Source organism: Ammodytes marinus, assembly GCF_949987685.1.
Source record: "Ammodytes marinus genome assembly, chromosome: 2".
Lineage (NCBI taxonomy): Eukaryota > Metazoa > Chordata > Actinopteri > Uranoscopiformes > Ammodytidae > Ammodytes > Ammodytes marinus.
This window is the reverse complement of record NC_137231.1, coordinates 35,077,041-35,104,812: the sequence shown is the minus strand read 5'-3', so window position 1 is coordinate 35,104,812 and position 27,772 is coordinate 35,077,041. Positions and strand designations below refer to the sequence as shown.

The 27,772-nt window shown below is 39.0% G+C and overlaps 2 protein-coding genes across 3 annotated transcripts; both read right to left on the bottom strand.

The window, feature by feature from the left end:
- Positions 1-3,196: 3,196 nt before the first annotated feature.
- LOC307263614 (protein mono-ADP-ribosyltransferase PARP14-like) lies at positions 3,197-21,822 on the bottom strand. 2 transcript variants are annotated; one of them, XM_080044803.1, is made up of 22 exons: positions 21,578-21,822; positions 19,978-20,060; positions 17,926-17,968; positions 16,878-17,045; positions 16,598-16,723; positions 16,253-16,354; positions 12,563-14,726; positions 11,898-12,068; positions 11,447-11,522; positions 10,731-10,967; positions 10,249-10,470; positions 10,018-10,111; positions 8,806-8,955; positions 8,452-8,514; positions 7,828-8,007; positions 7,304-7,507; positions 6,866-6,966; positions 6,413-6,651; positions 6,068-6,336; positions 5,013-5,149; positions 3,994-4,168; positions 3,197-3,850 (listed from the first exon to the last, which is right to left on the bottom strand). In XM_080044803.1, the coding sequence occupies exons 1-22, from the start codon at positions 21,759-21,761 to the stop codon at positions 3,573-3,575; spliced, it is 5,466 nt and encodes a 1,821-aa protein (XP_079900929.1). In that variant the 5' UTR covers positions 21,762-21,822; the 3' UTR covers positions 3,197-3,572. The 2 variants fall into 2 exon arrangements, with proteins under 2 accessions (XP_079900929.1, XP_079900930.1); XM_080044804.1 differs by lacking the exons at positions 3,197-3,850; positions 3,994-4,168; positions 5,013-5,149; positions 6,068-6,336 and having other exon boundaries at positions 6,510-6,651; positions 7,304-7,502.
- Positions 21,823-22,918: 1,096 nt separating this feature from the next.
- LOC307263749 (L-rhamnose-binding lectin CSL3-like) lies at positions 22,919-26,589 on the bottom strand. The gene is made up of 6 exons (XM_080044987.1): positions 26,526-26,589; positions 25,477-25,512; positions 24,979-25,029; positions 24,114-24,255; positions 23,207-23,361; positions 22,919-23,037 (listed from the first exon to the last, which is right to left on the bottom strand). Exons 1-6 carry the CDS (start codon positions 26,554-26,556, stop codon positions 23,009-23,011), a joined length of 444 nt encoding a protein of 147 aa, XP_079901113.1. The 5' UTR covers positions 26,557-26,589; the 3' UTR covers positions 22,919-23,008.
- Between the last annotated feature and the right edge of the window lie 1,183 nt (positions 26,590-27,772).

Below are 27,772 nucleotides of genomic sequence, written 5' to 3'. Positions count from 1 at the left end.
TCACCAACCTCTTCCATCTGAATGACACAAGCTGCAAAATTCTCACACTTCTGCAAACCATCCTGCAAACTCATTGGGTTTTGGTCAAAGTCCACCCTAGAAGAATATTAACATTTCATAGATAGGAAAATTACAATGACTAAAATTCAGTTAATCAGTTTGAGATCGCATTTCACAAAACAAAACAATATCAATTGAACTGTTTAAAAAAAAATAAGCAATGACTGAAATTGATACTTTATTCATTCCTGAGGGGAAATTGGATCAATCAAATATGATTATAATTTTGAAATAAATTACTCTAGACAGAACTCCCCAAAAAGCTTGATTGTAAAGATAACAAAAATACCTTCTTACCTGCTACTGGATCTCTCAAATCTGGCCCCATGGATGGAGGTGTCCCCAAGAGAAAAAACTGTCCTTTTACTTTATTAAGGCACATTTATTTACCCATTAATTTATAAAAACAAACAAAAAAACAAAAGACAAACAGGTGGTGAACCTGTCCCTCTATCACACTTTATTACATGTTCCATATCCACTAATTTAAATGCATATTTATGGTTGTTCCAAATCCAAACATTCATCAAAACGTTTATTCAATACCTTTGGTTGGAAGGGTTCCTGAGCCTTTCATGAAACATGTGTTCAGAAATTCCTCTGAGGCGGTGAAGTGCAGCGATATCTGGGCTGATCTCCTCCCACTCATCATCTCTCACTTCTGTAAAGTTTCAACACATTTTACACTTACTATTTAATGCTTAGTTGTCTGACTGATTTATTAAACCTTGATTTTTGCTGATCAGTATTTTTGGTATTTCTGAAGGTAGATGCTCAATGAGTGTTTGTTGTAGTTGACCTCAAGGATTTCTCTATGTGTATTTCATATTTTTGTTATCAGGCTTATAGGTTTTAACTTGTAGTTTTTGGCCTCTTGTTTTTGTTGAAATTCAGTAAAAATCACTTCTGTAAAATAGCCTGTAGGGGGAGCTCTTGGTCTACGCTTCAATGACCAATAAACAGGCTTGGGAGTTGCTGTGCCGGTTTCCCCACAATCTGTGTATTGCCCTCATAGGTGAAATGTTATTAATATTAACAACCACAGATGTCACCACATCAAACAGGATCGAGTCTTGATTGTTACAACTTTTAAAACACAGAACAGAGCCTGAACTTGAGGCTGTTAAAATGTAAAATGTTAATATTACCAAACTCTGCAGTGAGGTTGAGCATGCTGAATAAGATCAGGAGCCTTAAAGTCCTCCAGCCCTCCATCCTACCTGCTATCACTCTGAAAAATCACACAGGAAAAATTTACCTTTATAATAAGAGTATTGCTGAAAAAAAAGCCACAGTGGGGTGTTATAAAGTAATAAAAATTATTTGACAAAGGCTTTTTTCTAATCATTTTTTACAGGACAATTCAAGCTGCAGTTCAAGGAGAAAACAACACAAAATATATGTATATTTTCAAACTATTAAAGTATGAATTCAGAGTTCTGCTTGAAATGATCGAACACTTAGATTGTCCACTTGAAATCCCAGCACTTGTATCTGAACAGCCATCAAACCTGTTTCATTTGTGGCTTGGATAACAGAAAATTGTTTTCTGTTTAATAATTACTGCTTTTTTATTTTTGAAATTATTTTTTCATGTCTGGGATAAGTGCCTGTGCCAATAATTATAAAATGTCTTTCTCTATTCTTTTTTTGTGGTTCCCTTTTATAGTAGCCAATGGTATAAAACTGAAACTAAAAAAACACAAGTTGAAACTGAGGTTTAACAATAGCCTCCCGAAACCTCAGCTTTGAAATTACAGTAATATTGAGAAACATTTTCAACATGACAAATAAGAAATAATAATAGACTTTATTTGTAATGCACCTTTCCTACAAGGAATGCAGCCCAAAGTGCTTTACATTAAAATAGACTAAATTAACATAGACTTGATAATAATAGTAAAAAATAGAAGAAAACATGGCTGAAAACATGCTGTTCAGACTGAAAAAGCTTCTTGGCGATCTTACCTTACACACCAGCCTGTTGTAACTCGAGGAGACGACGACCTTTTCAAGTTATTCAAGAGCTTGTTTCACACACAACAACATTTCCTGTTATTTTCTAGAGACTTCCTTCCGTACATGATAAAATTCCCTTTCCAAAAGCCGTTTGGGGAAAAAGAAACTTGTAATTTTTTTTAACCAACTTTGTGCTTTCAGCAGTGAATATCATTATCTATTTAATGAGACTCGGTTAATCTCTTACCGGCAAGTGTGCATCGTACAATCTTCTTTGAATTGCCAAGAAAAGGGGGACAACTTTCCATTTTCACCAGTTCGAAAAATTGGTTGTCCTCCTTGAATGGCTCCGTCAGAAGCATTTACGAATGAGGCATCATTGAATTTGTGAGTAGACCTACCCGACACTCAAAAGTACCTTCTTGGATTTTTGACTCCAGTCCAAAACACGCCTTAAAGATTCCTGCTTCATTGGGCGACTCTTCTGTTTACAGAGTAACGCTACATTCCTCTACATGTTTTTCTTATATCAGGTTGATTTGCTCACCTCTGTGTGGGTAGATATGGGCCCTTTGGAATGTGTTTTTGGCTCATATTAATCTGCATCCTCATCTGTGATACGAACAGCTCTGGTTGAATTCACATATTACATCTATGGTGGAAAAATTATTTAAAGATTGTAGAAACAGAATTGTTTGTTGATAGTTGTTTCGTTAGCATTTGGAAAGGGGTTTAATCACAAAAAGACAAGCTGGCAAAGAGGAAACAGTTACACAGGGATTTTTAAAGTTTACCTTTGTCATTGTATCTGGCTGCAACACAGTCTGCTGAGGAAAAAGGAAGCAAAAACCAGTCTGAGCTGGAATGAGCTAATGGATCACCAGCTTGTGTTTTTCACTTCCTGCTCTTATTCCTTCACATTCCTAATCATTTGCAGTGCTGTGGGTTGGATTTCGAACCCACAACCACTTAGCCTACATGTTACACTCTCTACCCACTACGCCACAGAGCGACCCAATACCCCTTAACCACAAAAGCATACCTGATTCTAGTTTTGTGCTGGTGGATTAAATTGTGAAGCTCATGGTGCTGACGGATGAAAACGTATGTGATCACCAAGATACTTCAAATTTGACTTTCTGTTAAAAAAAACACAAGAATTTCCCAAATTGTTGGAGTGTTCCTTTATTAATCAGTTTTTCAAATAATATTGCAAATCAAAACAAGAAACAAAATGATGGAGATGAAAGAAAATGATTGTTTCAAAATATGCATACTCAACATTTCTGTGCTTTTGGTTTTGCAAAACCAGAACTTGTACATTACTTATATTAAACTCAGAAACAGTATGACGCTTTCTTCAACATTTATTTATGCATTTTTAGAAACTTAATCAAGAAAAATCAAGAAAGTTGCAACTGCCCTTTCAATATTAGGCTATACAGTGTAATATGATATAGTTATTTGAATTTGTTATTGTAGACTGTGATTTAAAACTAGGGTACATATGATTGTTATATTTGAATCAGAGCTGTTAGGATATTGCTAGGATTTCAAGTGAATGTAATCAGGTATTCTGGGTAAGCCTGGACGTCATTAAAGACGATGAACATGGACGGATTTGGAGTTTGATCAACAACTGTGTCGTACAGATCTGCAGCATTTCCCTTGGGGGGTGGGGCCTTCAAGCCCTTTTGTCCCTTGGTGAATTCGCCGATAAGGACCCTGGCCATGTACATGCGCTTGACTCCGTTCATGTCGGCTGGGGCGTAGTTATTTGCAGAGTAGACCGGGTTCACAGAGAAGTAGGAGCCATTGCCATACATCGCACCTACAGAAAAATACCCCCAGCAGAAAAAATTACTAACTTTAAATAAAGGGTTGAACAGTTCTTATTCTTTAGTCAAAACTGGTGTTTTATCCCAAACTGTTAAATATTTCCACTATTGTATGAGTGTTATTGGGTTTCCTCACCATGTTGTCCTGCGTAGCTGCGACTGAAGCCGTGTTTGTCGATGAGATCGATGGTGTGTGCTCCGGTGCCGTGGAAGAGTTGCCTCTCATTGTTTGTGTGTTTGTTCTTCACCTCCATTTGTTTCTTCAGCAGCTGGTAGCTCTTCCACAAGGTCTTATTTTGGACTCGTTCAATCTGCAAACACAGACACAAAACAACTAGGGCTGTCAAGCGATTAAAAAAATTAATCTAATTAATTACAGGCTCTGTGATTAATTAATCTAAATTAATCGCATACTTATATGACACTTTTATGCCTGTTTTATAAACAGCTGTATAGCCTACAGTTGGTCTCTCTCTCGCTCGCTCTCGCTCGTAACTTCTGTCTCCTCCCCTCAGCCAACTTCGCCGAATTTTCTACTTAAAACCACAAAAACAAGCAGGCTAAATGAAGACTGTCTATCTTCCACAACAGACAGCGCTGCACTGCCGCGTTAAGCTAGCAAACAAAAGTGAGACGGAAGATTGAGAGATACTGAGTTTTGAACCTACATTGTTAATTAGGCACCCACTAAATCAATAAAGCACAGACACTGCGGAGAATAACATGAGATAACTTCCTACCTTCATGCTTATTTGCCCAAAGCTTCCCATAAAACGTCCATAGAGCCCTCTCTATGCTTCTTTCTTTACTCTTTAATCCCGTGCGGGCCGTGTCGCAAACTAGGCTAAAGGTGCAGCTCGGTGCAGCTGCGCTATCGTCTCACCCCTTTTGCACCGGGTCAAAGGGCACTATTATAGAAGTGCGATTAATCTGCGTTAATTTTTTTATCGCGTTAATCGAAATTAACGCGTTAATTTGACAGCCCTAAAAACAACACATTTCATTTTCATCAGTAACGCCGTTATTCTTTGAAAAGGTTAGCGTTAATCACTAGGAGGCCGAAAAAACTTCCAACTAACAGGACCTGAGTCTGTTCTGAGTTCTAATAAAACCTTAAAGGATATGTTATTTATGATTATAAGAGAATGAACATACACTGATGATGTTTGCAGTAAGGCCATTGTTTTGAAGTTCTGTCTCCACTTGGATGTACTCTGTGGATCCTGCAGCCACAGGAATCTTCTTGAGAAAGTCGTTTTTCATGTCGTCCCAATACGATGGCAGGTTCTCCTCTACAAAAACAATGAGTTAAATTAATTTAAAGTTTTGGTTGTCATGCTTTGTATTCAAATTTAAACCCATTGTAAGAACAAAGGCAACAATTAAATTCTCAATCTGTAAAAAAACTTAAAAAAATTCTATACTCAGTGAATAAGTGCTGTGTAGGTCAGGTCTACATGGTAGTTAAAGGCCTACTTCACCAGTGGGAATATGAAGGTGTATTGAACTCTGAGATCCTATGTAGTATAAATGTGTAAACATTTTAGAAATCGGTTCATCCTAGCCTGAGAAAAGGCAGAACGAGTGTTTTATGGTCTCATTACATAGGATATCAGAGTTCAATACACCTTCATATTCCCACTGGTGAAGTAGGCCTTTAAGGATTCGGTTGAGGACTATCATAATTTTTTATTAAAGTGATAGAAATAAGATACAAAAGTCCATTTCTATAGAGTTGCGTAGTTGAATAATGGGATCCCATTTTACAGAACACAAAAATAGCGACTCTTAGATTATGTCTCCGTCAGATTGAATGTAAAAGTTAACTCATTCATTATTTTTTGCTCCTAGGTGACTTGTTCTTTTTTTTTCATGATGTGTGAACAGAACAAATCACTGATATCTTATCTTTTGTTCCACTTTTATATGTGGCTGTGAATCTGATGCAAGTCTGATGTTAAGTAATGTGTCCTCAGTCTGAAATTCTTGGTGAGGATTTAAATGGCCACTTTGAAACCAAATTCAACTAGTAGAATTTTATTCTACGTAGCTTTATTAGGTGTTTCGCAAAAACAGAACCCAAATTAACCATTTAATACTCAGAAACAGTTCAACTTGTTGGATAGTTGCCTCCCCATTGTGGTACAACTGCACATAGGAACATGTTTACATTTTTCATATTTTGTAAATAAGCAAAACTAATCACTCACCTTTCAGGTCATTTCTTAGTAGCTCCACCTCTGTAGACCCACGCAATAACACTGCTTTTCTATCGGTTACAATAGCTTCGTACTGTTGGTTGTTAATCTTGATCTGCACAGTTTTCTTGTTGTTCAGAGCCTCCTCCAGTTCGGCGTTTGTGTACATGTCAAAGGACTTCATCCTACTCCCGTCATCATACTGCCACTCTACGATTTTCATCATCATCAAGGCCTTGCTCTTCAAGTTCTCCGCCCTCTCCACTTTCCGGATTATGTCCCTGAAGGTTTAGCAAAAACACTTGCTAACAAATTCTTCAGAAGCTTTATTACATAGTCATAAAGGAATTTGCGTACTTGATGGCAGCATCAGCTCTGAAGACGTCAGCGGTCAGACCCTCCAGGTGGATGGTTGGCTCCTGGTCGAAGCCAGACCCTCGTTCAAGATAGATGCTGACTGTCAGTTCCCTCTTCAGAGACTGCAGCTGTTCCATGTCGGCACGCGACAGCTGACTGATTATTGGGTCTTTGATTGTTCTCTTCGTCTGCCCGGACACAATCAGCTCCTCAATCCTTTTCTTAGCCTCACTCACAGCCTGCAGTGGAAAGGTAATGGTTATGGAGTTCAGGTACAGAGATGGACCTTTTATATGCAAGAACATTTTCAACTCTCGTTTTGGGATCAAGTTGAACAACTTCAAGAAGTTGCGAGAACTTGTCAACTCCTAGAAACGCTCCTGTTTAAACTACATACCGATCACAACTCAATGAAACACTTGCCTCCAGATTCAAGACCTACAGTGTTGTTACCTGTTTGTTGTCGGCACACAGCTGAAACACGGTGGACTCGAACTCCTCCTTCTCTAGAACCAGGACATCTGCACTTGGTTCCTTCTCCCCCAAGAAGAAATCTAAAACAAATGTGTGTGTTTTAAGTGTTACTCTTACTATTATTAGCTAACAATCACACCATTATGTCACTTTATATTAAACAATATAATTGTGAGGTGCTTTTTAAAGATTTATGTCTTCAGTAGGAACCAATGTGCTTGGACCGGAAAGCTGGAGACAGGAAGTCAGACAGTAAATGGTAAAAATTAACCCATTCACACACCGATAGAAGCAGCTACCACGCAGGGTGCAAGCTAACTATAGGGAGCAATACCTGATTTGCCACAGCCGGCCAAGTAATGAGAGATTGACTGAACATGTTATATCTAACATCTTGAGTTGGACGATTTTTAATACCTTTGACTTTTGAAAAGAAGCCCTTCTCCTCCACCTTCTCTCCCTCTCTCTTCTTCATGCTGTTGTGGAACTCTGCCACCATGTTGGCCTGGAAGATAATGAACTTCACACTGCGAACAAAACTTGGATGCTTCTTCCTCACAAACTCCAGCACGGCCTCCACCATGGCGTCCGCCACCTGCGCCGGCTTGGCCCTTCCCTGGCCTAACAGACAGACAGACCAGTGATGAATGATTATGATGATTATTACGGATGAACAAGGCAGCAGTTGTGTTAGACTTTATTATTGTCCATAATTTTGAAAGACAACATCATACAAATTCCAACATAATGTTCATGTGTTGTACAATTTGAGGAAAGTGACAAAGGAGTTAATAACAGTAATGGGTTCTGCCTGATAAGATTTTTAAGGAAGGAACGTATTGGGGGGGAGGGGGGGGCTCGTGGTGTAGTGGTTAGAGCCATATTATGTATACCTACAGTATAATGAACCTAAAAGATATTCCATATTTGTTTGCACAAACCTGTTCCTAGGGCTGGGAAGGCAACAGAGTTGAACTTGTTCTCCTCGCAGATCTTCAGCACTGAGTAAATCATATCCTTGATCGCAGAATCTCCCAGGAAGATGTGCACAATGTTTTTGCAGGGCAGATTCCCCGCTGCTGTCACGATGCACTGACAACGTTGATAAGCCGGAGCATTCACTAGATAGAAACCAAACAACACAGTTTGGTAAAACATTAAGTAAAGTTTTGCAGTAGATACTCTGAACCATTTATTTGATCTGAACAAAACCAGGAAATATGAGCTGCGGTAGCACATAGGGAGCGGATGAGACAAAGTTTTAAACTGCAATATGGTCAGACGACGTGATAAAAAGTCAACTGGAAAGAAGTCATCAAAATGCAGACACTTTACAGGTATTTTAGTAGAGGATGAAAGAGAGAGGACATGATAGGATCGAAGAGCAGTGCCGCCTTAATATTTAGTTTTTCTATAGTTTTTTATTCCTTTGTCTCATATTTAATGTTTTTAAAAAGTATTTAAATTGTTTTATATTAACCCAGTCTACTTTTGAGAAAGTCACTCCCTTAGCTGCTCAGTGAAGTGGATATAAAAGTAATAAGTGGTAAATTCCAGATACGCACCAATCTCTGAGCACTCTTCAAGAACAGTTGGTCCAGCGCTGTCCAAGATCGCCTTGGACACACCTTAGAAATTAGGAAGAAAGAGCAAAAGGTCCAATGCATAATATGATGCTGCTTCAATACAGAAACTAATCGTCTAAAACAAGTCTGCATGTCATTTTTCATTTAAAGTAAGCAAATCGCTACCCGGATGTTTTTTAAATTTATATTCTAAAAACAATTGTATGATTTGGAAAATAGTCCTAAGAGATGCGTGTCTCTTGAGTTAATTGTTCAACAGAGTTTGTTCAGTAAACTTTGTGATAAAAACTCCCAGAAAAACAGGAACACTGAATTACCAGAAGGGTTTCTCACCTGCATAAAGGTTAAAGTCTGAATTGGAGGAGTTGATGATGGCGTCACAGGCCTCCTTGGTGATGTCTCCAGACGACACCTCGAGGGTGAGCTGACCCATCTGCATCCGATACACACCAGTGGAGGGAGATGACACCTGGCTGAAGGAGGCTGACACACACACACACACACACACACACACCCAAATCAATTAATTGAACTAGACATTCTGTCATCAAAATCATCGATTGAACTCACAGTTCACTCTCTAGATAAATAATCAATTGATAATAAAATAAATAAAATAAAATAAAATAAATTACTAGGGATGCACATGATTGGGCGGTTAAACGTTTAAACGCCCACTGTCTGACTAGTCGGCACCAGAAATACTAACTGGTTAGTAATTAAATGCACAGAATGTGGACTTGAATATTTAATGAGTGAGAATACACATGTTTACAAGTGTACGTTGAAAGTAGGAGAGAGAGAGAGAGCACAAAGCAAAATAAAAAGGGTTATCTTGACCGCAGCGGAAAGGCACATCAACTCTATCTCATCACTCAGGATCCCAGCTGTCAGAGCTTTTGTTCGTCGGCCGTTTTTCTGGAGGGGGTCAGCTGGGTTATAATGTTGGCTTTAAACACTGGCTGTACGCATGGTGGTGGACAACAACACAGAGCAGAACATGCGGGACTTGGGGGTCAAGCGGTAAACTCTACAGCACTAAAGTTTAAAAATAAACTTTCTTTATACACACTTAAAATAACTCTCTCTGCAAAGACTTACTTAGATCGTTCCGTCCGGTACCCAACATGTGTCTGATGACTGGGCAGTTATCTCTAAGTGTGCACACACAATCTTAATAACTAACAGTGCGCTGCACATTACAACAGCATTTACATTACAACGGTGTGGTAATTGTCTATTAAAATGTTAAGTTTAAAGGGCTCCTAAAACGTTAATTTTGGGGCTTGGTTTTTTCAGTTTTTTCTTGCTTATAGACTACAGTAGTTGACTAGTCTAAATTAAAACTTCTGTTTAAACGTTGGGGAAATTAGACGCTACGTGCATCCTTATCAATTACAGGCAATGTTTGATGTGTAAATTTGACCTTTTACATTCACACATTTTGTATCTACAAACAATGTCTTCTTTTGTTTTCTCTGAGTAGTTCTGTTGTTGGTGAAATTGTATAGAGATGATGGTTTAAAGATGGTGGCTACTTCTTACCTGTGGATGGCTGTGATTGGCTGAGTGGTGATCCTTGTGCTTCATGTTGGGTTTTCCCCCGACTGATCGGTCTTTGAAACTCCCTGGTGAAGAACTGAGATTTTTTTTTTTTAAATACAGCAACATTTCCAACAATACACATTTTATCACAGATTTATCAGGGCAAATTGTACCATGGTTGAGCTTACGATGAATAGTTTATAATTGTACTATTCCCATCTGAAAACTCACCTCCACAGTTTGGGTGTCACTCGGGTGAACGACCAGTGCGACCTCTTTCAGATGGCGAGGATTTCTCCTGCTGCTGTATACGTGGATCTCGTTCAGCAACACATTGGACACCAGGTCTCTTGGGAAGTTCAGGTTTCCCGTACCGATGGCCGGGAAGGACAGGGACTTCATCTGATGCTTTTCAGCCTCCTCCAGACAAAATCTGATGATGCACACTAACTCCTGAGACAAAAAGAGGACGAAAAGACTAGACTGGTGGGTTCAAGAAGCTGCTACACCAAATACAATCATACATGGGCATTACTGGAGCCTGTTGGGTTGAATGGACTGGAAGGTTGTTGGTTCAAATTTCCCTGTACTACCCATCACATCCTCTATATTATATTGTGTAAGTACTTTCCTTAAATACACCTTTGAAGTGCTTTTACTTTCTTCTTCTACTCCACTATTTTCATAAAAATTGTTAATCTTTTAGTCCTCACCTGCTGTGCCTGGCCAACCCCGTTGTCCCAATGAGGGCAAACAGCATGAAAGACCTTCTGACACTTGAGGTTGAAGCCGTCTGTGACAACGACGTCAGCGTAGTTTAGCGTGGGAACCATGGCTTCAGAACGAATAGCAGCCTGCAGGCCGGGCCCGGCAGCATTCAGGAGCGCTTTGGAAACAGCTCCCTGGCTCAGGTTCATGTTGTCTGCAATCGTGTTCACGATGACCTCAGTCTAAAGACAAAATTCAAGCATTGTACACAAAGTTGATACAACTCAAAGGACCATTCAATTTATTGGCCAACAGGGCCTAGCTGTTTGAAACCACTCTGATCAGTTGGGATCAAAGCTTGAACACCTCCACTAAAATACAGCAAAGGGCCAACCATGTTCGAAGTATGCATACTAGACAAATCAGTATGTAAAGAAGACTGCATGTGTTTCTTGACCCTATTCTTATTGACGTCTGACTTTGTTGAGAACAACATTACATAACATAACAGAAATAATGGACAAAACTATAAAACAATTAGGCCAGGGTAGCCTACATTATTACTTTGAAGGAACTAGTCAGAGAGTATTACTTATGCCATCTAGTGGATATTTTAATCCAAACCACCATACCTCCATGTCATAAGGTAAACCTCAGCAAAATATTATGACACTTTACTGTAAACTATGTTTTAAAAAGGCATCCAATGTTCAGTACTCACAGTCTGTTCCTGAATGTTTCCTTTGCGGAGAATAATCCTTAGACCCTCAGCGGTGTACTGCTCCGGTCCCCCTAGCCTACAGCCAAAGAAACAGAAGAATGGTCACCATGACTTCATCCAAAAGTTATATTTATTTTAAACCAAAAAGACAAAAACTGATAAAAAGGTAAGTGCCCAGTTTGGTTTTCTGTGACTATATTCCCTTGGATGACTTCAGAACTTACATACTAGTTTGTGTCGCTCTCTTTTCCTTTCTTACATTTATTTTTTACATTTTTGTGTCTACAGTTCGTACGATTACATTTGTTTTGTATAGTTATTGACATTTGAGGGAACAGGGATTTTTGAAAAGTCTATTGCCTCCAATAAAGTGGTCTCAAAATCTTTACTGATGAACAAAAACGAACCTGAGAAGACAGAAGAAGAATAAAAAGAAGACAAAGGACCTTACCCTCCAGGACCTTGAGGCTGGGGGTTTCTCATATTGCTCTGTCCTCCCCTGTTTCCTCCTCTAGAATCAGCTCCTGCAGCCCAAGCTCCTTTTCCTCCTTGTCCTCGTCCTTGTCCTCTTTGTTGTTTTCCTCCTTGTCTTCCACTAGACTGACCTCTTTCACTATATCCGCTAAGAAGTGAAAGAATAATGTTGAAACACAAAAATAATCTAACCGAAAATCATTCTTCGTTTTCTGTTTATTCAACAGGTGTAGAAATAGAAATGTGAAAAGGAGATATTGTCTTTTTTTCTTTTTTGTTGGTACTACATGGATCTCTCTCTTAATCTATTAATTTTCACTGTTCCACATTTTGAAAATAATGTGCCTTGCATTAGCTCCCCATACTACAAAGTTTGGTTAAACAACATTCACAATCAGTCAGGTCTTTTCATTGTTGGTTTAATGCTGCTGTGATGTATGATTCTGTATGCCTGCTGTGCATATAATTTGTGATTGTTCTGTTGTTGTAGGACAGTCAGGGGTGGGATGAGGGATCAGAAGGATGAGTGGAAGAGTAGAGTAAGGAATGATTACAAATACTACAACTGAGTGTCCTGTTACTTATATAATTTCTTTGCAACAGTAAAAACGTTTTTTAATAGAAAATGTTTGGTAAATTTACCCAGAAGCGCCTGCTTCCTGCTGTGGTGTTGACATAGTAGGTCCGAGGTCAGCAAACTCGCTGTTGATAGCTGTGGCCAGGGCTCTCACTGTTAAAACGTTGTTGTCCACCAGGTGAATCTCAGTCAGCGATCCCAGACTTCCTGGACTGTCGCAATATTCCCGCACTGCCTGAGCTATGGTGTTAGCACACAGGTCAACAGGAAAACCATAAACACCTGAGCTGATCGCTGGTAATGCAATGGTGGAGCATTTTAACTTCTCTGCTTGGTACAGACTTTGATTAACGGCAACCTTCAGATGCGACACTGCCGTCTTCTTGTCATAGTCGAAGTACCGTGGACCGACTGCATGTACGACGTACTTGCAAGGCAGCCTATATGCATCTGTTACGATGGCTTCACCTGTGCGTAGTTTTCCATTTCTGGAAACATAGTCGTTGCTGATTTTCTGAAGCTCTGGTCCTGCAGCTTTTAGCAGCGCAAAAGCTAGGCCGCCAATGTGCTGTAATTCCTCGTTAGCTGCATTGACCACTACGTCAACTCTAAAGGTGCAGATGTCTCCTTGGCTTACTGAAACCAGAACTCCACTGGTGGTCTTCACTTTGCAACAACTAAAGGCATTTCCTTCCTCATTGTTCTCTTGTTTCTCTTCCTCTTGATTCTCTGGGCGAAGCACAACCACACAGCTGAGATCTGTCATTATTGTAGACAGAAACATGCTTCCTAGAGACTCAAAGTACTTCTTAGCTCCAGGTTTGTTCACGATGAAGTTGTCAGTGAAGAGAACACTAGTCAGTTCCTGAAAGCAGGATTTGGCTTTCTGAACATGAACCCATGCCCCAGAGATTTTGATTATTGGCCTCTCTGCATCTAAATGGACTTTGACATCATTTGCTTTGGCAATACTTGTCCAGTCTTGTTTCTTGTCAATGAACTGAACAACAGCGGTAGACTCAACACGAATGGTTTCTTGAACTCGAGAGTAGTTGGCAATAAATTCCTTCAGACTGCGGCTGACGTCTTTTACGGGATTCACAAAGCCTGCCACTGTTATTATGACTACTGTACCCGGTTGGTTCTGAATGACCACTGTTTGCTTGGGGGAGTTGTAGGTGTCGAGCAGCTTTTGTTTCAGATCAATCCAGTTGGGAAGTTTCAGAACTTCCTGGTCTTCCACATCCAAAGTCTGGTGGTCCAAAACCATCTTCATCTTATTCTCTGCATCTACGAGGACATTGTCGGAACTCCCCACCAGTAAAACGCCCCCGCTTTCAATGCTGTAGATGGCACTGATGCCTTGGGAGGTGAACAGTTCCTGTGACATGTCCATGGGATCCACTGTCATGAGAAAGTCTATGAGATATGAGACATTTAGTTGCTTTTTACGCATTCCCATATTCCTGTTCACAATCCAGGACTTAGTCTTGGAAACCTCTTCAGGCAGTCCAGAGATAGTTAACGTCTGGGTGCTTTCATCATAGGAGAGATTCATTTCAGGGGAAATGTCCAGGGCAGCTTTCTGCAACCCATCCTGCGTCAGGATGAAGAACATTGCAGGTGCCACACTCATTACTGCAGAGACACCATTTGTCTGCCGTTCAATCTGACTGATGGCCTTTAGAACAATATTCTCAACAGGAGCCCTGATTCGTTTTATACTGTCAGCTCGACCTGCCACGTTCAAAACTCCCTTGGATGTATCCAGCTCCAGTGTGGCTTCTTCCCCGACAACCAAACGGACGTCTTTCTCTGCAACTTTCCAAGCAGGTGCATTTGCTGTACATTCGAAGACTTCGTAATCAGACAGTTGCTGACGGAAGGCGTCTTGGGCGGTGCTCATCCAACTATCTACTTGTTGGGCAGTGAGACCTGTCTGCCTCAAAAAGCAAGGGAGAGGGCTGAGTTTGACCTCAGGGCTGTCCACAATGAGGTCCACGCTGCAGAAGAAAGGACGCATCTGATCATTGATGCTTTTGAACTCTTTCTCCACCAGAAGGAATTTACAGAGAACAGGGTGAACTTTCTCCGTGAAGGGATTGGGCATCTTCCATGTGGGTCGTTCTTTGCCATACAAGGCGTCACCCAGGGACTCGTAGTAAGGATATACCTTGACAGGACTGGACCCAATCACATAGTCTTGTTTCAGGCAAATGCTCCCAACAACTGCAGCAATACAGGAAATAAAAGAAAGAAAGCTCAGGTAAGTGGTTGTTTTAATAGAGTTTTAGTATGTTTTTATGAAGAGGATAAGGTATTTGGTATTTTCCATCAAGTAATTGGACACAAACATTTTGCTTTTATGTTTGTTTTTGATTTTTTTGGTCTGGGCTGAGTAGTTCAAATACAAACTAATTTTAAAGCTACAGCATAGAAATTATATTTTGAAGTACGTGACAACAATTTTTTTCCAACTTTTTCTCAACACTTTTTTTCACCATGACAATGGTCCCATGCAAGAAATCCATTATTTTCACCCACTGCACAGTCTTTATTATCTGAACAATTGTTAAATCCATCAAAATCTATCCTTAAATTCCTCATTCAAACTCACTTTTTCAAACAGATACTTTTTATGTTTTATTAGAGGATTTCTGTTTGATATCTATGATAATTTACTATTAGCCAGGGAGTCAAAATCAAGAAAGTCATAAATGAATGTGAATAACACCTGGATATTCTCTATGATTAAAGTCATGGATGACCTCATCCCATTAGACCAGGGGTCCCCAAACTACGGCCCGCGGGCCGCCCGCTTTTTATTGGCCCGCGGCCGATTTAAAAAAGATAATGTAATATGGCCCTTTGAATTAATTTTTAATTTTTTTTTTTTTGCATTTCTTAGTTAACCCACTAGTGCAGGGGTGTCAAACACTGATTGATTGGCCCGTGGCACATTTTAAAAATATAATGTAATATGGCGCTTTTAATTTTTAAATAATTTAAATGCACTCATTATATTACAGAGAAATATGTCCCATAAAAGAAAATGAGCAACAAGCCCATCCCAGAGGACCCTGCATAATATTTTATTTTAAATTAATATTATTATGGAAAATCTATGCGTCCTTCTCCAATAGCTTCTAATTCATCTGACACAGTGTCTCCATTTTTTTTTCATACAAAATTCTTCAGATTTAGCCTCTTAATTTCCCTCTCAAAGTGCACCAGATTCATGCATTTCGCTTTAAAAACTTTAAAAAATCTCCCGGGGGGGCATACCCCGGACCCCCCTAGGAGGGTCGGGACCTCGGCTGGATACTATTTTCACCCTGCTGGACATTGGACGCAAGGGCAGAAAACACTGGGTGTGTCATTGGCATATAAACAAGAGGAGAAATGTGTCTGTTTAATGTGCAAGGAAAGTGTTGCCGTGAAGAAGGATTACAATTTACGAAGACACTATGAAACTAAACATCAGAGCAGCTACATGTCCTGATAAATGTGTTATTTTTCCAAAGTGGCCCAGCCCTTCGTAGATTTTTCTGTATGTGGCCCTCAGTGAAAAAAGTTTGGGGACCCCTGCATTAGACTTTGACATTGGATTCAGCAATAAGGAAATCCTCCTGTCTTTAGCCCAGAGCTTAAAGGAATATTTTAGTCCAGTTTCATTTGACATTCGTTAAGTAAGAACACACTCAAACAGCGAATAAAAGTGGATTAAGCAGCAGTAGTAAAGCAACATGAAAAACCTTTAGGGTCACTGAAAGTCATGATGGCAGCCTGCTCAGTTGGGATCATGACGATATTGTCTGGTAGAGCCCAGGTCTTCTCAAAGTACATCTCCAACATGTCTGGAGAGGATTCAGAAATAAAAAAATATATATATTTCAAATACAACAGTATAACAAATCCCCAAATCAGTGAGCAGTAATGGTAACTTCACCAGTGGCTTATGGTTTATTTCTTTAACGCTACCGCTTGTTGATGAGACAAATATTTTGTGTTTGCCAGGAAATCATCTAAAAATAAATATCGAGAACAAAACAGGAAAACTTTGAACTGAAACAGAAACAGTGATTTAACGGTTGGTGTACCTTTAACCAAAGTCAGAGGAAGACTCTCCACCCGGACGCTCACTGCTGCCTCCAGCGGCCGAGCTGTCAGTTTGTATTTCTGCATCTTCTGGTTGGACTTACTCACAGTGAGGAACTTCTCCACATCTGCAAAACACTCCAGGTTACTCTTCTAATATTGAAATGGACTTTTAAAGGCCCATTACAGTTCAGGATCAAATGAAAAATTGTCAGGAACTGCAAGTCTTCACAGCAGTTATGTGGATCAGCCTATTTACTGTAATCTAGTGTCCGTTCCTACCTGCAGGGCTGTTAAAGGTGACCACGGCTTTGTTGGTTTCCCAGATGATCTCCAGACTGTGGCCACTCTCGTCCAAACCGGAGATGTTCTCCACCAGCATCGACAGCAGGTCTCTGGACGAGTTGTCCTCAACATTGTCCAACACCACAGCGACGCTCTGAATGGACTCTGAAAGGAGACAAATAACAGGGATGTTAAAGCTTTAGACAAGCTAGATTGAACACATAATGATCAATCTGCTTCAAGCTTCATTAACACAAAACAAAACTGTGACCTGCAACAGAGTTCTACTTTTTTACAGTTTTTTTCGATTGCTAAAGCACAGTGTGCACCACAAAAGTCTATGGGTTCCAAACTGTGTTTAATTTTTCATTCATTTCACACAAAATGCATTCAGAAACCTCATTGACCAAAACTCAAGAGCTCTTCTCCCATTCATAAACAACAACCTGCAAAACACTGTGTATTTCTGGCAAAATTATCAATTGCTAAGACACTGTTTTCAAAACACTTAGGAACACATTCAAAACAAAATATTTGATTCTACATTTACCTTATTGAAATTGTGGAAGAATATTACCAAGAATATGACTAATATGTAAAATAAATTGCTCATTGAATTTCAGCTAAAAGCACAAAACTTGAAAATAAAATACTATAATTATTTTCTTTACAGCCAGGATAGAAATCGAAGAGCAGGAAACTCTCCTGTTTTTGTAGTTGTCAAGGATAATGTGGCATTCCACTGAATCTCAGACTGGTTTGCTGCCCTAAACATACCTCCATACAGAGAAAAAGAAAATACGCGTGAGATACGATGTTTATCACTGTAAAATGTGAGGCTCAATGCTGAAGATAGGGAGGACCTTACAGTACTCACCTCCTATGTATGAGAGATTAGACTCTTTTACATTTAGTTTTTTTGTTTTTCGTATGTATTACAGCCCTGGAAAAAGGAAACTCTTGAAACCAAACCTAACAATCCCTTTTCAAAACAGTTTTAGCAAAAAAACAACAACACTCTGTAAAATTTCCCAGAAAGTTTTACCTGCTGCTGTTCCCTTTCCTGGTTCAGCTTCTGACTGCGGAGTCTGGGAAGTGAAAACAAAAAACTTACAATAACATAAAAAAGTATAACACCTGTAATCATGTGGACTGAAAACGGCTCAAGGTTATAAACATTATGCTTTTCTGTCTCACTAAATATTTCTGGCACAAGATCCCCCTTCTTTCAAGGTGCAGATAAATAAACTTTAATTTATTAATCGTTAATATTATTTGTATTGAGGGGGGAAATGCAGCATCATATACATAAATAAACCAGGAAATATGCCTTTTCTTTAATACTCAATTTCTTTTGGTTTCACAAAAAGTTTATTTGTACAAATATATTATTAAAATAAAAACAACAGCTTTTAAATGCTTTTTAAATGCATCCAGAATGACACTGACTGTCAGACATATGCAAACGTCAGCATGTCTGCAATATAAAAGGTTTTACAGCAGCTCAGTGTGTTAATGTTCAACCTCAGTCTATAAAACTACAGAGCCGTTTGTTTCGACCTATTTAAAGGTGGAGTCAGTGATTCTGGAGAACACTTGTTGTCAAAATCACTTTTTGTCAAAGTCAGTGAAAATCTACTCAAAACCTATCCATTGTGTGTGTGCTGAAAAAAAATCTTGTGTTACAAGTCAGCCTAGGCTCTGTAAACTGTCATCATAAGATCACCTATAATGTGTGTGCAGCAGGTTGATATGCCAGTCAGCCCAGTAATTAAAGAAACACACCCAGTCAAAGTCTAAAAACAGCAACAACAGGTGAATAGGTTAAAGTCCACCTTCCCGCTGCGTCCAGGCAGATATTCACACAGAGGAATAGTGAATAGTGCCTCATTTTCTAACCGACTATTCCACCCCAAACTGATACATGCTAACAGTGTAAAAATCTGGGGGGCTATGTGTGAGAATTCTCTCTCCCCGCCACATGTCCAAGTGTCCCCGGTCCAAAAGACACTGAACCCCAAATTGCTCCCGATGGTTAGCATGCAACCTCCGTAGTAGCTGCTGCTATCGGTGTAAAAATGTGTGTGAATGAGACAAACTACATAAAGCGTTTGTGTAAAAAGGCACTATATCCTGTATGTGCAGTCTATTTGCCTAACAATGACAGACAGACCAATGTTGTAGTCTGTGAAATTGGAAAGTGCTGTTAATCTATTTCTGGATTAGAACAGGAGTTTGCTCTTGTTCTACACTGTGTTTTACTTTCAGAAGTTTACCCCCAAAAAAAATTCGGACCAAAGAGAAGTTTCCCAGTTTTCAAAAGCTACTGTGGGACCACAAACCAAACTGGAGGCAAAATGCAGCACTGCACTGGTGCATAATAATCTCATCTGTATGAATCATTTTCTTGAGCAGTTAATCATTTAACTGTGAAGACAAAAATAAGATCTTAAACTGTATAAAACAAGCAGAGTATTTAATCAAAGAATAGTTGCTCCAAGGTCTGGTGGTTCCTTGGACATAGTCACAACAAAGCAGTGTGTTTGTTTGGATTGGCCGATCATGTGAGGTTGGGAGGGGGCTATGAGACAGTGTAAGTCCAAGGGAATGCAGACAGTATCAAAACAGGAATGAAATATGTCAGTATAGTATTATGCAAGATAAATACAATATGATATTTCTCTCATCACACTATATGAAATACATATATATATATATGTATTTCTCTAACCAGGCTTCATCGTCCTGATGGGAAATGTCTGATGTAGAATCACGAGTGTTCAAATCAAAGTGTTTACAGGGCCTGCTGGATCGCCAAAATAAGAGAAAGAGCTTCCCGAAAATCTACATAGTTTTGTGTGATGTGATTCGTGTCAGGTTGCTCTATAGCAGTTTTTAACAAGAAATTAAGACCAGAAAAGTAGTATAACAGGTCCTCTTTAAAAAACATTTAAAAAAAACATAACAACTAAAAATCCTGGATGATCACATTGTTTGCTTGGGTATTAATATGAATGTGACTGTAACATATCGATGGTTAAACTGAGACACACAACTCCATTTGATTTTAAATATGCAAATCTTTTTCTCTACTTACTGATGCAGAGGTCAGACGTAGCTTGATGGTTTGTTCTGCGATGACGACTTCATGGTTTTTCTTGGCGAGGACTCTCTCTCTCACTGGAATCACATAAAGCAAATTGTGTCATCGTCAGTTTCCCAGATATAATTATACAAAGTTCCAAATAACGTGCAAAATGTGAAGTTCAAAAATTAGCTTATTGTCTTTCTTTCTAAGAGTTGACATTACACTAACTCCATGACTCTCATTCACTTCTATACAATCCTGCATGGACTAATTAATTTTTATGTTGCGGGCTGGTCTCAGACAGAGAATAGATACTAGCAATCTTTTTTGATATGCTTGATAAATTGAAACAACATTACAAAACACATATGTTAAAAGAAGTTGGGGCAATGTAGGTGAGGGGCAGGGCCAAGACTTGTGGTCATTGGGTGACTTTTCCCCTTGTGACATATTATGGTCACACAAGGACTGACATTCATGTTGTAAAAACAGGAAAAAGTGCATTTTGTATAATAAGTGACAATTAAAATGACCCCTTCAGTCTTGGACATTTGTATTGTTACGGTCACACATTAGTTTGGCAGCATCAATATGCCAAATGACTTAAGAGACTTCTTGTTGTTTGTACCATTGACATCATGGCAGAGAAGTGAATGTGCTGCTATTTTTTTTATTTTATTAATCCTTTAATTATGCAGGGGGATCTTATAATTAATTTAGTTGTGACATCACAACTGGGCAAACTGTAGGGTTAGACAGTGAGAGCATAAAACACTCTTTCTGCCTTTTCTCAGGCTAGGATGAACCGATTTGCTGATCTGCTCGTAAGCTAGTGTGTAAGCATATGAGCAGTACTAATATGTAAATGTATTTTTGGGTGTGGCTCTACATACTGTACAGGTTTCTGCCACACCCACACATGTATTTTTTTTTTCTACTACATGTTTTTTTAAATCAATTTATATGTGGAATAAATAAATAAAAATAAAATAAAGATTTCTAAAATGTTTGCACATTTATACTATATTCAATCAATACACCTTCATATTCCCACTGGTGAAGTAGGTCTTTAATCATTTGTTTGATGTCAGGATAATCATGACATACTAACTGCTAACAGCAACTTAAAATGTTATAATAAGTGAATTTTGTGTTCAAAGCTTGTTTTTCTATCAAAATTCCAATAATATTCCATTATTTTCATTAGTCAATAACATGTTATCCTCTCTTAACTTTTACTGAGACTCATCATCTGAACAATAACAGGTAGTGGCAGCAGGCTACTGTAGCTGCTGAGGTGAACTGCATGCTGGGAAGTCAGTTGATAAGCTAAAAAAGTTTTTATTAACCAATTTAATGATCCAATCTGATCAAAATGATTGAGTCCACAATCAGATTAACTTTAGTTTAGTTTTCAGAAAGAAACGGGTTTAAATCAATATTTTAGTATTTGATATAGCCTAGGTAAAAAAGTTAGTTTTGACATTTTTCAGTTTAATTATATCTTTCTTTGAAACTCGACGTCCCTTTGTTTGTGGGACTATTTGAAATATCTTAAAGTTGGCTTTAGTTTGTGATCTGTGATATTTGCGGAACTACGTAGGCCTACCCTCCGCGGACTTGAAGTAAACAGCCGCTTTCGGAGCTCCGTCGTCGGTCTCCACTCTGCAGTCTCCCCCGCCAGATTTCCTCTTGCTCTGGAAGTAAAGCAGCAGTTTGTTCTTCATGGATTTGGTTTGCGCCGGGCTCCAGTCACCCTCCACGGTCACAGGCGGACACTCCGGTTCCTCCATTGCTGCCGTTCAGTACTAACACACCGATAAACTGACACAAGTCTGGCCTAGAGATATGTAATGCTTCGGGACCCTTTCACTTTCGTTTTTCAGGAAACCAACTAGTTCAAGGAAGCTGACTCACTGAACTAAGACAAACATGTCAATAACTTAATATATTTTTTATTCACTAGGCCTACTATAAGCTGCTATTATTCTAATTATTGTTCTTTATAATTTTTAGTCGTTTGTTTAATGTCAGACTTTTTTTTCTTGGCCAATTTGTTTTGTGTTGTATATAACATGGTGACATTTGTTTTATTATTGAAGTGGAAGCTTCATATACGTACACTGTGTTTTTGACTTTGTCACTCTATGAAAAAACACCATGCATTTCAAATGTTCAATAGAAAGCAAAACAGTTGGAAAAACACCAAACCCCCTGACTCAAGTTTTAAATGCAAGGACGAGGAGAAAAGCTTTATCTCTTTAGCCTATTTCAACCTCTGGAAGGCGCTATAGAGCCCATCTTCTAAAGCTACTAAACATATATTATAGTTTTAAAAATGTATTCCAAATGCAATCAATAACCAGTGACCAATACGTTGAAAGCCTCAGACTCACAGGCGTAGATTTCTGGGGGGATGCCCCACTTGAAATTGAGAAGAGATACATTTCTGCCTCAAAAATAAGGTTGAAACATTTGTATATCCTTATTTTCGTCTTACCTGAAACTATATATTTCCCAACTATTTCAGACACCCCTTAAGTGGACCGTAACACCTTCCGATTCTCCAGAATCACTGACTCCACCTTTAATGTGTTCATCACTTAAATGTTTCAGCCCATTTTAATGATTTTAAAAACTGCTGGGCACTTCCAGCTATAACAATACTGTTGTATTGTAATTTGTGTAGTAATTCCTCACATAAGCAATAAAACGTTCAAGATTTCAAGCACATTTCAAACCTTGAAAACACAAGATTTAGGATCAAGCATTTTGTTTCCCCCCAAACTTTCCAGATTCGTTACGAACCCTGAAGTAACTATAATTACAGCTAACATAATAATCTATGATTCCTTTGACAACGAACTCCGTCTGCTGAAGAAGCTCTAGAGTCATAAACAAAAGGAACACATTTGATTGGCAGGAAAACGTTTATTTTATTTACTTGTATATCCGTCTTGAGTAAATAAACTTGAATATGTTTTACACATTCAGAAACATGATTTGAATAACTTCCACTGCCAGTAAGGTTTGAAAGGCATCAGGCTTCATCGGCTGGTTTGTCTTCACCTGCTGGGACACAACCACAAAAAGTTTAATTCAGGAGAAAAGACAAATGAACAAATTCAACTCAAAACAAAAGCACATTCACAAATATGAATGTTTCCTGTGTTTGTGTGTGTTTGTTTGTGCGCCTGTGTGTGTGTGTGTTTGTTTGTGTGTGTGTGTGTGTACGTACAGTCAGGCTTGGTTGGTGGTGGGGGTGGAGGAGGTAGAGTTGGTGGTAAGGCGCAGGAGTACGACACCTCGAGGTATCGCGTCTCCTCCAAACACTTGTATTCACCAAACACCCACTCAGTGACCGGCACGTCACAGGACCTCTTGTCAGCACAGCTGCAGACAGACAGACAGACAGAAAGACAGACAGACAAACAGACAGACAGACAGACAAAATAATGTCAGAACTACACAATTTGAAAATTGGATCCATAAGGTTTTCAGCTTTTGGCTAGGGATACGTCTTTTTTAATCTTTTTATACTTTCAGTTACTAGGATTATTAGAACAACTTCTAAATAAGAGCTATAAAAAAAGTGTTCATTGTTATCACGAACATAACTTTGTAGTTCTGGTTCAACTTCAGCTCTCCATATTTGGTCTTCTTCTGCCCCCAAGTGGCCAAAAATAACAATTACTACTCAAAGATGAGAGAGAACCTGAGTTCCTATCCCCTTACTTCCATACTATTTAGTATGCCAGAAAAAGAAAAAGGATATCCCAATACATGCATGTCAAATGAAGTATGCCAAAATGCCACCAGGATGTCCTTATACATCCAATTGCATTTTGAAGTATGGAAACCAGCATGATTTAGTATGTAGTACTGTATAATAAAAGGGAAAAGTATGTGATTTGAGGGGGCGCCTTTAGCTCAGTTGGTAAGGCATCCCCCTCCCGGGGCCGGGCCCAGCAGCAGACCCGGGTTCGATTCCCACCCGCGGTCGTTCTCTGCTTGTCACTCCCCTCTCTGCCCCATTTCACCTCTGTCTCTCTGCACTGTCAATAAAGCATAAAAATGCAAAAAAATATCTTAAAAAAAAAAAAAAAAAGTATGTGATTTGGAATGCGGGTAGAGTTTTCCCTTACAGATCCTCCACCACCATCTCAGCCCAGGGGAAGGTGCAGTATGTGTCGGGTCCGTCGGACGGTTCGGATTTCCCCTCTCCGCACCTCGTCCCCACGCCAACCTTATACAGGATGTTCTCCAGCTTTATCTTGCTGCCAACATCTGTAGGATGTAAAAAAAAAAAAACACACATTTCGTTTGGAAACTCCTGTCACAAACTCTTTATTTATTTAATCTAATTCCCTTGGACTGGCGGTTTGACGGTGTTGTGGTAATAAAGACCAGTTTTTGAAGGGCTGGGTCTCAGACAAAAAAGATTTGGATTTAATTTCAAGACCGGTCTGTACCCTGACTGTGGGGATGTCACCTAAACACACAATAAGTAATATTCTGCTGCTAGGGGGCTCACAAACAATGCAACAACAACCAAAGACAGAGTTTGATGAAGTCATGGATCGTGGGAACAGGATCAGTGAGAGAATATACAGCAGGATCTCTCCCGCACCGAGCAGTCTGGACTTTCTCCAATCTCCGTGGGGATGAGCCACTCAAAAATATGACCGGACCAATCAGGGCCCTGCGTTCAGGCTTATAGTGGAAGGCAGCTTCTGATTGGTTAATGTAATCGACAACTGAAACATTTCTTGAGCTCTAATTGGGATTTTTCGGAGCTCCTGCGCCAGTGTCTGGGGGGGGGGGGGGGACACACCAGTTTGTAAACCCTGCCATAATGAGAAATACAGAGAGAGTTTTGTGGAGCTGATAGGCTTAATCAACTTTGTGTCAACTTGTTTGGCGATGGCTTGAATGTAACGGACATTCATTTATATGAAAAAGTTCCGCACTGTAGCCTTAATTGAAGAAAGATGTTTGTGTCTGTCTTACCACATGACATCACAGCGGTTTCATTAAGACAGGCGTAGATGACCTCTCCCTCTGTAATACACACACACACACACACACACACACACACACACACAGACGGAGTCAAACATTTTCAGCACAGTGATCAGAGACAATTTATAACAACCACGTGACAGATCTGGTATTAAAGAACATTATTAAAAAATAATGAAAACAACATCTCCAAACTTGCAGTTGTGCATTAAAAGGATTTAATTTAAGAACACTTTTTACTACAGTTGGAATTTATGATAAAACTGTTGAACCTATCTCCTACTTTTGGATCTAAGAGCGAATTCTTTACAGTTACACCTCAGAACATGTTTGTCTGAAAAGAGAAAAAAATTGTATTTACAATTTGTGCTGTAAAAGCATTGAAGAAGCTTCCATAAAAAGTGGTGAGGTTCAGTTAACACTTTGAAGACTAGATTGGATAAATAAAGTCTGCACTTGTTCTGTTAGTTTAAATAAAAAACTTACCAGCAACATGAGTCAAATACCAAGATGCAGCCAGCACTGAAAACACAACAAAAGGTATTTTATTAATTCAACAATGTCAGCTGTCCTAATTCACAAAGAACCATTTTACAATTAATAAACTTTAAAACATGTCTGGATTTGTACCATTGTATTGCCAAAATCAGATCTGAAATAAGTGGATTTCTGTTTGGACAAAGTAAGTTTGCATGGAGGTGAATAAAGTAGTTTCAGGTATTTTTTTTGCTCCAAAACAAGAAATGTGAGGATAAAAATTAGCTTTCTAAATGATGAGCAATTAGACAACATAGTTGATTGATTGTATAAAAACTGTTATGAAGATCTGAATTTGGTCAGTAGTCGCAATGTTTAAAAAGAAAAATAGGATCATAATCTAGGATCAGTTATCCTTCAGCTCCAACTTAATCACATTTATCACAAATGCAGAAAGAAAAAATAAATTCCACGTATTAATAAAAATGAATCATAGCAAATTAAAGTCTGGTATGTTAGACTTTGTTGTAAAATATTCTTGAATGTTTGAGAAATCACTGAGAAAATAAGTGAATGCTCCATCATTAAACCAAAGAGCTCTGAAAAGTAAATGATTGCATTGTAAACACATTTAACATCAAGGTAAGGAATTATTTCTTTGCAAATGGATGTGTCTAGATTTGTCCAATTTGTTGCTTTATTAACACATTTAAAATTTAAATGGAAAATATCAAAGATCACAACTGTCCAGGGCATAAATCTACATTCTTACATTTATAACTTTACTCTATACTACAACTTGTTTCCCCAATCTTGGACGCCAAATAACACTAAACACTTCTAGAAAAAAGCAGGTTTCCATAGACAGTAAAAAAAGTCACAACTTCAAACCAAACTAACCAAATGGTTTGCCTGAAGTTGAGTCAAGTAAATCAGATAATAATAACAAAAATGTATAGTATTTATAAAGCGCTTTTTGGAGGTCACTCAAAGAAACGTTCCATCACATAAAAATAAATAAAAAAACAGAACCTAATAGATAAAGTCAGGATACTCACAGCCGAATGCGACTAGCCTCAGTGGGACCATGTTGCTTCCTCTTGTGTCTTCCACCTGCCGACGCTCTGCCAGTGGAGCAGTGAAAGCAGCTTCTGGCCGTCCAGTATTTATGTGTCCCGGTGACAGCAGACATGCAGACGCCTGTCCCGCAGTCCCAGGCATGCAGGGCCTCCTCACGCAGATGTGTTGAACATGTTAAAACCCTGAAGATATCTATAAATCCACAGGTTTCGGGACCTTTAACACTTTAAATCCCAGCTGCACCTCATTCTACACCGTGTTCCTCATTAAGAAGCTTGAAAAACATCTGCTTCTGTTAACCAGGAGAGGAACTGCTTTAAGTAACAGGGCCCAAATTACCTAAATGAGCGTGTTTTGAAGAACCTATAGCCTTGTTTATGCCACAACACATATAGGAGGTCTGTATAAGGGACTTTTATCTTTTTGACAGCTGAAAAACAGACACTTTCCCTCATTCCTTGAACCCGACCTGACTGTTAATGATCAAAAGCTTCTTTCTGGGTTTTTTAAAGATTTCATAAAACGTTCTCACCGATGCCTGTGTCTGAACATTTGAAAACAGCTAATTAAAGGTTTCTCCTCATTTTCCTAAACCAGAGGCAGAAAGACAGAGACATGGCGAGTGTGGATGAGATGTTTGAAGCTGCACAGGTTGTTGGAAGTTGACACAGAGAAATAATGACTCTTTAATCAACATATTTGATAAAGTCAAAAAACTTTAAATGATCCGATACTGTTGCACGTCACTGAATTACACCTGCAAATAACTGTTGATTAATCTGTGGAGAGAACGCTTGCTGTCAAATTCCCTTTTTGTCAAAATAGGTGAATATCTCCTAATGATCCGCTACCTGTGCGTGCACTGAAAAAAAATCCAGTGTTAATACACAGCCTAGGGGCTCTGTAAACGGGTATATTGCTAACTAGGGTGGGCGCCCTCTGTTTACATGCTAGCTCAAGGAACTACACAGTTCCAGAGGAATGAAATGAAGAGAACGACCAAAGGCCGGAATACATAGGATAAATAAGGTGGGGGTTAGAAACAATGACGTCAACAAAAACAGTTCCTCTACCAATTTCAAGGAACATTTTAATTAATGTAGCTTACTGTAGTAATAACAGTAGTCACATGGGTCAACTCAAACCACTACAGTTCGTCACAAATCAAATGTCTGTGCAAAGTGCAGCTTAAAGTGTTTCTGCATCTCATTCAGAATGAGATGAA